Below are 9,921 nucleotides of genomic sequence, written 5' to 3'. Positions count from 1 at the left end.
ACATGTTATGCGCTATATAAGGTGACATGAGCATGTAAGACACTATCTTGAACTATAATGTATGGCAATATTTTATAATCCTTGATATTGTACCTTAACAAATTGTTATAAGTTAGGAAATGATTGATGGTGTAAAATAATAATGCATGCAACATAAAAGTTTTATAAGCAAAAACATTAAATATTTCAATCCTATCATCCCATAACAACTTCAAATATTCAATTAAAGACCTACATAAACATCTATCATTTTCAAGTTGTCTTGGACCAAATATATAATTAATTCACTCAATATATCAATTAATCCTCTTTTTAACATCCACTTTTTCACAAACACATTTTTTTCTTAAAAATAATAAAATAATGTTAAAAGTTTTAAAATTTAAAATTAAAATTAAGAGTGAAAATATTTATAAATATAAAAAAATTAAAATTCTTTCTTTTACTTTTAGGTGTAAAAAAAATTAAATTTGAAAACTAACATTATTCTCAAATAACTTTTCATTTAAGAAGTACATTATCTCTATTTTTTCATTCTAAAGGAAATTACATAGGAGTCATATGAGTTCTAAATAAAAAATCAAATAGTTTTCTAAATAGCTTTTCGGTTAGAAATACGAAAATACTGATTTTCTATTATGAATAAAAATATATATACGAAAATACTGATTTTCTATTATGAATAAAAATATATAAGAGTGAAAATTAATCTTTGTTGAATTCTTATATTCTCTAATTTTTTTTTCCATTTATATAGTATTTTTTTTGAAAAGATAAATGTTTTAAAAATATCACATTTTTTTTCATATTTAATTAAAAATACTATTTAAGACAAAATGCTAATACTTTTGTTGCATATAATCAACCCAAAACTCAAAATCCGATTTCATATATGTTTTATTTTTTTCAGCTTTTATACAGTTTTTCATCGTGAAACATGAAGATGACTCTATAAATTCTTATTTAGAAAATAGTTTTTTGAATAGCCATATGGTTCCAATTAATTAATTTTTTAAAAATATAAACACACAATAATATTTTAAGTTAAATAATTAACATTTATAAATTAAATTTTAATTATTTATTGTAATAAAATAATTTAACATATAAATATATAATAATTATTTTAATTGATTGATTAGAGATATTAATAATGAATTAAAAAATTAAAAATAATTATTAAATAAATATATTGTTTATGTATATATATATATATATATAATTTGAAATAATAAATTTTAAAAAAATTAAAGAAAAATGACGGATGTTCCCACCAACTGATATATCTTAATTTTAAAACTTCATGGAAAAATTAAAATATTAGGAATTATTTCTAAAATATGCACTAAATTATTATTAATTTTAGATACTTCTTAAATTATTCTCTTTTCATCTTAAATTCAGTCAATCAAAGTGATATTACATCACTTTTATCTGTTTCATTGTTGTTAAAAAATTGAACTCTTTAATGATAACTAGATTCCCGCCCTTGTTTTCTTGATTTTGGAGAGAATTAAGTTTATGTACAAAATTGTATGCCTGTTTGATAGCAAATTTCTGTTGCGCATGTTTCTAATTTGTCGTGTAAACAGTTTTAAAATATGCAAAAGTTAAAGTCGCAATATTTTATAAACAATATGTAATATTTTATGTTTTAATATCTACTTTCTGGATTTTGATATTATTTTGACTCGAAAATAAGTGTGTGGAAAAGTTGGTAGATTTTTTTTCTCACATAGCACAAATTCCTTTTACATTTACCAAGATAGTGTGCGTTTTATTTACCAGAATAACACACTTTTTTTGTTAGGTAAGAATTCGGTTTTTGGGAAACCGAATTCTAAGTTATATACTTTTCTTTTTGATGCTAGGTTAGAATTCGGTTTATGTAAGTTAATATTTTTTTGTAATCTTAGGTCATATTTTTAAGTTTGAATATTTTTTTAAAAAACTTATTTTTTTAAGCATTTATATATAGAAAAGCATCTAAATAATCTCTTTTTCTTCAACAATTCAATGGCCTAATGTGTTTATTAGTGTACTAAACATCACCCATGACCATTAAACTCACTCGCCATCTAAAATAAGAAACATGAAACAATAACTTCAAAGTACACTCATTTAGAAAGCTTAGAAAAACGTATTTTTTGGGAAATTAACTGCATCTTGTATAGTGGTCTAAAATTAATGGGTTGATAGTCATTTGAAAGGCCTTTGAGTCTAGATACCAACAAAACAAGAATCAACTCATTTGAAGTTCGGTGGAGAAAGTTAAGAGGAAAACAACCACCGAAGGTTAGAGTTTGCAAGAATATATAAAGCCTTAACTTTAAGAAATTAACTACACCTACTCAGATGTCCAAAAATTACAAATTAATAGTCATTCGAAGGCTTGTTGAGTCTACTTTCTAATAAAAAAAGAATCGCATCATTTGGAGGTCGGTGGAAAAAGTTATCATTAAAATGAGCAAGCAAAGGTCAAAGTTGACAGTATGATATCTTGGTCATGACACGAACATTGGGTCTTTCCTCCACCATGGACTCCCAAAACCCAGTTTCCAGTCTCTACTCACACCTAAACATTAAAAATAACTCTCATCCATCGAAGAAATATGAAAAAATTACGTAAAATTCATTTGGCTATTTATGTGCCACAGTTGGCTCCTACAACACAAGTTTTTGTACAAAACTAGAATTTTGTTCGCGTAATCGTTTACAGGGTCCTTGTAATCAGTTACAATGGCCAAAAAGGCCTAAACTTGATTACCAAGGCATAATTTGAAAGCTCCTTGAGTCTAGATTCCAACAAAGCAAGAATCAACTCATTTGGAGTTCGGTGGAGAAAGTTATGACCAAAACATCATAGTTGGTAGGAATATATAAAGCGTTAACTTTAAAAAATTAACTGCACCTACTTAGATGTCCAAAAATTACAAATTATTAGTCATTGGAAAGCTTTTTGAGTCTACTTTCTAATAAAAAAATAATCGCATCATTTGGAGGTCGGTGGAAAAAGTTATCATTAAAATAGCCAGCAAAGGTCAAGGTTGACAGCATGTTATCTTGGTCATGACACCAACATTGAGTCTTTCCTCCACCAAGGACTCCCCAAAACCTAGTTTTCAGGCTCTACTCACACTTAAACATTAAAAGAAATCTCATCCATTGAAGAAATATGAAAAAATTACGTAAAATTCATTTGGCTACTTATGTGCCCATAGTTGGCTCCTACAGCACAAGTTTTTGTACAAAACTAGATTTTTGTTCGCGTAATCGCTTACAGGGTCCTTGTAATCGATTACAATGGCCAAAAAAGCCTAAACTTGATTACCAAGGCATAATGTGAAAGCTCTTTGAGTCTAGATTCCAACAAAGCAAGAATCAACTCATTTGGAGTTCGGTGGAGAAAGTTATGAGCAAAACAACCATCAAAGGTCATAGTTGGCAGGAATATATAAAGCGTTAACTTTAACAAATTAACTGCACCTACTCATATATCCAGAGGTTACAAATTAATAGTCATTGGAAAGCTTGTTGAGTCTACTTTGTAATAAAAAAGGAATCGCATCATTTAGAGGTCGGTGGAAAAAGTTATCATTAAAATAATTGTCTTGCATAATAATGTCTGAAAGACAGTTGACATTATGACTACATCGAACATTAAAAGTAGTAATTAACTAATTATTCCCCATAGTGGTGTCAAGTTCCACAACGTGGTCACCGTCTATTTCTAGTTGGATTTCTCCTTCCATGTGGAGGTCTAGGTGGTTCTTCCTGTGGAGGTCTAGGTGGTTCTTCCGGTGAAGGTTGTCGTTGAATATGTTCTTCACCTTCACCTCCTCCATAAGTAGCAAAGGAAGTACATATTTTGTTATGGCTTTCAACAAAATAAAATGAGTTATCGTAAGGTCCTCCAATAGCGTGGGCCGAAGGTGTAGTAGGGGCATAAGTTCCAAACAAGCTTGGCATGCCTAGATTAGAGAACGATGAAAGGGAATGCCTTCTTGCATCCATACTTGCCTCTGCATGATGAGTGTTTTCATGGTCCCTACTATGATGGTATTCAGGAGAATGAAGATGTGTCGATGTCAAGGCACGATGCATCCTAGGGTCATTCAACATTTGTGGAACAGACAAAAACAAAATTGCATTCTCAAAATACCAAGACATGTACTCGCTTGTGTGGATAAGTGGCCCTAGAACTGGAATTCCCGTCAATGTTAGGTCACGCCTATTGTTCCATACGTCTATCCATTGGGCATGTCTAGTACCCCAATTCTCATCTTGTTTGCCCTTCATATCAACTTTATGGAGGTCATCAAGATTGTTTGGTAATTCAGGAACATGTTGTGATAGGCGAAATTGTAACTTGACCCGGTCTGACTGGTGCCATTCAACAATTGCAAAACAAATTAAAGTTGTGCATGAAGTCCACAATGCCTGGTCTTTGTAAGCTTGGGCAGGAATAATTGACTCTAATCCCTCATATGGAGCCCATGTAAACCGCGTCAATGGACCATCATTGTCTGATTCATTTTTTACCAAAAAAGATTTGAATGACAAATACAATGTTACCTGGTTATGTTCTATATGGTCTAGCCTTGATCGGTATCCGATTAAATCATTGTGGGGGACATTTTGAATGGTCAAAACACGACCTCCGCTCCATCGACATACAAGTGGGAAACTAAATTGCAGTCGCGAAATTGGTGCAATAAAGGGCATACGAAACCATGCCCACGATTGTAACAACGGTGCACAACCACCCATGGTCTTTGAATGTCGATCTATTGCTCTACACATCTCCCTGTACAACACAACTAAACAAGCAGTCCCCCAACTATATCGTCGAGTTCTGCGAAGATTACTTAAGAAATTCAAGTACATTAAGTGTACTTTATTACCTGTTTTATCAGGCATAAGAACCCCTCCAATTAGTCCTAATATATATGCCCTTGCATGGGCATGTATTTTGTCGAGACTTGAGTCGTCATGTATAGGCAACATATTTTCCCGCAACCACTTTAGCTTCACCGTAGATCCAACAAGGGACTCCCCCTTAATCGGTGTAATCCCTAACAATGTATCACACATATCTTCCCAATCAAACATTGTAGGTCCAATTACTGGAGGACCATCAACTCTAAGCCCCAATTGTAGTGACACATCTTGCAAGGTAATTGTGCATTCTCCAATTGGAAGATGAAAAGTATGTGTCTCAAGCCTCCACCTTTCGACCAACGTTGTAACTAACCCGTGATCTACTTTTAAGTGTCTCAATTTAGATACAACACCAAACCCAACTTCCTCTATAACAGGAGCAACTATAACATGTGGTTCAGGCATCGAATGATAGTATGAAGAGATAATGTTGCCCTCTGCATCCTAAAATTAAACAAAAATAGAAAGTTTAGAACAAAAGTTAATTGGAATTTAAGTTTATGAAAAACAAAAATAATATACCATGGATGCAATATACGCAGCTCTATGTTTTTCTTGCCTCCACAATAACATCTTTGAAGTGTTTTGGTCGTCTAGAATTTAATTGATGGCAATAATATGAATATGTGATGATGTTATGAACAACCACAATTGGAGATATATGTAGACAATTGCTCACTACATGAATTCAATGTCATCCGTTGGATTAAAGTTAGCAAAAAATATATCAATCTCTTACTTCAACAATGGTATGAAATTTTGTATATCTGATGGCCAAAGTCTACATAGGTAATAAATTCGCATATGACCAAAAGCAAGTAAATAATTGACATTGGCAAAACTCTTTAACAACACCACATTCACATGTCCATGCTACATTCACATGTACACGTTAGATACGACATCATTTTTGTTTTATTATTAAATAATATAATAATACTAAAGAAATGAATAATTTAATAATATTTATAATAAAGTTGAATTGGAAACATGTGTTGAAAAAGAAGAATGGGTAATACTTATCGTGTGCATTGAAATAGTCATATTTCACATGGCAAAAGTGAATGGGTGCAATTAAATCAAATTCGGTAGACCCCATTAAATTTACCAAAATCTCCATCCGTAAAGAAAATGACCGGTAAGCTGTCGTTGAAGCTATCAAATTAATACTACTTTTCAAGGCAACTTCAGTATTGCCAAGTAGTATTCAAGAAAGTAGATAGGGTTAAAGTAACCCTGAGTCGTCTCCCAACGAATACGGAATTGCCTTTCAATATTTGAATCTTATGTATGCAATGCAATGTTCAAAAATAAAAGTAATGTTTGGAGAATGTTTAAAGAACAAATAAGAAACTTAAAAACAATTATGATGAAATAGGCTAATTCCACTGTTTTTCCAAAATAGATTCATCATCGGTTATTCACAGATAATTGTTCAATTGATTATTATTTAAGTTTCAAATTAATTAAAGTACATTCTTAATTACTTTGAGGGCGATCATGCAATTCACCAAAGTAAATTCTCAATCAAATGCAAAACCTTTCGAGATTATTCACAATAAATTCAACCAAAGTACATTCTCAATCAAATTCTATTGCGTTTAATCATGTCTATTCTTAAATCTCCTAGCAAGGTTAAAAGCTAATCAATCAAAGTAAATTCTCAATTGATTATAGTTGAAATTATTACTACCAATCAAAGTACATTCTCAATTGATAGTAAAAACCATTTAATCATATGAAAGTTCCTAAATTAAATCAAAGTAGATTCTCAATTAAACCTAGAAACCCTAGAACTCATATAATCAATATGCATGTAGATTCAAACACATTATGATGCAAAAATCTTTGCTTTTAATTTGATAGAGAGATGAAAGACATAGAGAGAAAACAACTTAAACCAATAATCAAAATAAACAATTGCATTAACTCAATCTAACCTCAGAATCCATAATGGAATTACAGCAGAATAGCCTAGATGCTTAGCTCTCCATGAATGGAGTTGAATACAAGATGAAATAAGAGAGAGAATTAGTGAATGAATGAATGAAGTGAAGTTCCCTTTTCTGCCTCACCTGGGTCTCTTTATATAGGGCTTGATTGGGCTTGAACTCTGAATATTCAGTTGACAGAATCTTTTATCTTATATCTTCCAAATAACTAAAAGATTTAGATAATTATAACATTATTTGGAAGATATTTTCTGTTGATATTCCCAAATTAAATTATTTCAACAACTGAATTTTATCTTTTAGCTTTTTCTAAATTTTCCAAAATTACACATAAGCCCCAAAATTTCATCTATCTGCACTTTAACCCCAACTGAATTCTCCAAAATTGCTCAAAGGCCCCTGTTTGACCAACTTTGACCAGAGGAAGACATAACCAATGAGGGTCTGCCACGTGGCAGCCCTCTTTCTCACCCAATTAGGGTTGTCTGATGCAGGGAGGAGAAGGATTTGTGCTCTATGCCGTGAAGGGATTTTTGCTGGTTTGTGAGAATGATAGTGGCTGCACGGCGGCGACGCTGGTTGATGGAGAAGTCGCGATTGCGTTCTATTTCTGGGTTTTCTTGCAGGTCTGGTTTTGATGTAGGTTTTGATGCGGTGATGGAGGATGGCACGACGGATCTTGCTTTAGGAAGATGGTGGTTGGCCGTGGAGGAAGGTTACCGGCGGGGCGCGATTCTCGCGACGTAGTGGAGGTGAGCACAGTTGCGAAGAAGGGCTCTGATGGAGGCTTTGCGTTTGGCGAACTCACAAGGAGAGATGCGATGAAGATCGCAATTCTGGGTGGCTGGTTCTCGCGGTTTTGATGGAGGCTGGTGGCGCTGTTTGAAGGTTGACAGTGGTCCGAGGTTGTGCGACGGTGACGATGCCGGCGGCACTAGGGAGAAGATGAAGATGGTGAGCGAGAAGCGTGGTGGTTGTTTGCGGTGGTGTCGCAACGACGTGGTTGAGGCGTTGACGGTGGTGTCGCAACGACATGGTTGAGGCATTGTGGTGGCGAGAATGGTGGTCCGTTGATGCGCCGGTGAGAAAGGAGGAGATAAACGGTGGTCATGGAGGTTGCGGCAGCGGCAGACAACAGTATAGGTGGCTAGGGTTTGGATTAGGGTTTCTCTTTGGAGAAGATGATGCACATGTGTTAGGGTTGAGGTGGCGTGTTCTTATTGGTTCATTAGTAAGTGAAAGGATTAATGATGTGGCATCATCTAGGTGGTTCAATTGGTTAATGGTGGATTGCCACGTGGCATGATCTGGTGAATTCTGACTAGTTAGTGGTAGGAGGGGTATGGGTAGGAAAATTTAGGGGTGTAGGAGAAAAAGCTTAGTGTTTGGGCTTGGTTGTTTGCTTGTTTAAGAAATAGGAGTGTATGTAGGAATTTTAGGAGGTATAAGGGTAAAGTCTGTCTATTGGCCCATCTGTACAATATTTATCGAATAAAATCTTATTTTGGGCTTTAATTTGCAATTTGAACCAATAAAGCTTTAATGTCAGCTGCACAAATAAATATTAGAATATCCAAGAATAATTTATGCGCTAAAACTCACTTTTTAAGTCCCTTTTTATTCCTAAACCCAACAATTTCAATCATCACAAATTCACTTAAAATCAATGACATCGAGCCATGCGTACTATGCATGAAAATAATTAACTTTTGCACATGGAAACAATAAATATTAGTTGCTTCATACAAAGTGGTGCAAATGTGGATAAAACATTGAGCGTGACTTGTCAGACCTTCAGCATGTGTGAGAACAATAAATGCACTCATTCACCTCTACTTATTTATTTTTAACCCTTACATTAAAGTGATACACAGTGTGCACAGTCAACATCTCAGCCTATAAATGAAAGAATTTCTGCCTTATTCCATCAATCCAATCAAGTCACTAAAAAATCATTATAAACAACCATGACATCTACACCATTACCTGTGTTAGTGCACTTCAATGGCACCATCTTCATAGAAGAAAAGTATTCTGAAACATACATTAGTTCCCAAACAGCTTGGGTCACCATTGTTGATACGATGAATATTGTCGAAGTGAAGCAAGAATTCCTCAACCACTTCAACATGTCAGCACTAAACCAATATCAAGTTGAATTACAATACAGGTTACCAATCTACATATGTGGTGGCACTGCACATTATCGTTCATGTATAATTTATGCAGATGATGACTTGGAGGCAATATTTTTTATGGCAACCAAAAAGTTGTGCAAGTTCATGTTGAGATCATGACATTCATTACACCAATTCAACCAAACACAACCCCTAATGAAGTTTATTACGTTTTGATGAATAACTTCAATTTCTCACTAAATCTTGATTGAGGATGAACTATCTTATTTTTCAAAAATGTATTGAAGTACTGCATGTTATTTATCGTTATTCCACTTATCTGATGTTAGTCAACACATTAGTAAATGAATGTATTATTGCAAGTGACATCATCAACTAAGCTACTGTGCAACTTTTACCTATAAAACATGCACCTATCAACCATTTACAATACACACATTGAAACATCTAAATTTACTCTTCATTATGTTGTTCTTCTTCATTCAAACATCTTCTACCACAACTTAAAATGACAGCTTCCATCTATGCATGCATCTACGATAATGACGACATTGTTTCTGATCCTGAAAGTGGTGTTTTGTTTACATCGGATACCAAAATCATGATTCGCATTCACAAAGTTTTACATTGTCTAGATTAATGCAGATACTACTGCAGAAGTCGAACAGAGATCCAACCCATCCACCTCCAATCCTCCACTTTAGATTTCCAACTCAAATATTTGGCAGACATATCACCTTCACAACCACTCAGATTCAAGATGACGATGACTTAAAAGGTGTTATCGGCATCACAGAGGCCAACCCAATTTTAACATGCATACAACTTTGTTCCACCTATACTACAGGTATTTCATCTTCCATACCGATTTTTGGAACACAGTCTACCCA

At 33.7% G+C, this 9,921-nt stretch overlaps 1 protein-coding gene across 1 annotated transcript; it reads right to left on the bottom strand.

The window, feature by feature from the left end:
• Nucleotides 1–3,717: 3,717 nt before the first annotated feature.
• LOC108324466 (serine/threonine-protein phosphatase 7 long form homolog) lies at nt 3,718–5,346 on the bottom strand. The gene has a single exon (XM_017557415.1). It carries the CDS (start codon nt 5,344–5,346, stop codon nt 3,718–3,720), a length of 1,629 nt encoding a protein of 542 aa, XP_017412904.1.
• Nucleotides 5,347–9,921: the final 4,575 nt, after the last annotated feature.

This window comes from Vigna angularis, chromosome 3 (assembly GCF_016808095.1).
Source record: "Vigna angularis cultivar LongXiaoDou No.4 chromosome 3, ASM1680809v1, whole genome shotgun sequence".
In the NCBI taxonomy this organism is placed as follows: Eukaryota; Viridiplantae; Streptophyta; class Magnoliopsida; order Fabales; family Fabaceae; genus Vigna; species Vigna angularis.
Note: the sequence above shows the minus strand (reverse complement) of the source record. Positions and strands in the feature narration are given on the sequence as shown.

What these genes read in the sequence shown, in the direction of transcription:
- LOC108324466 (XM_017557415.1), bottom strand. Translation starts at nt 5,346, where the DNA reads ATGCCTGAACCACATGTTATAGTTGCTCCTGTTATAGAGGAAGTTGGG.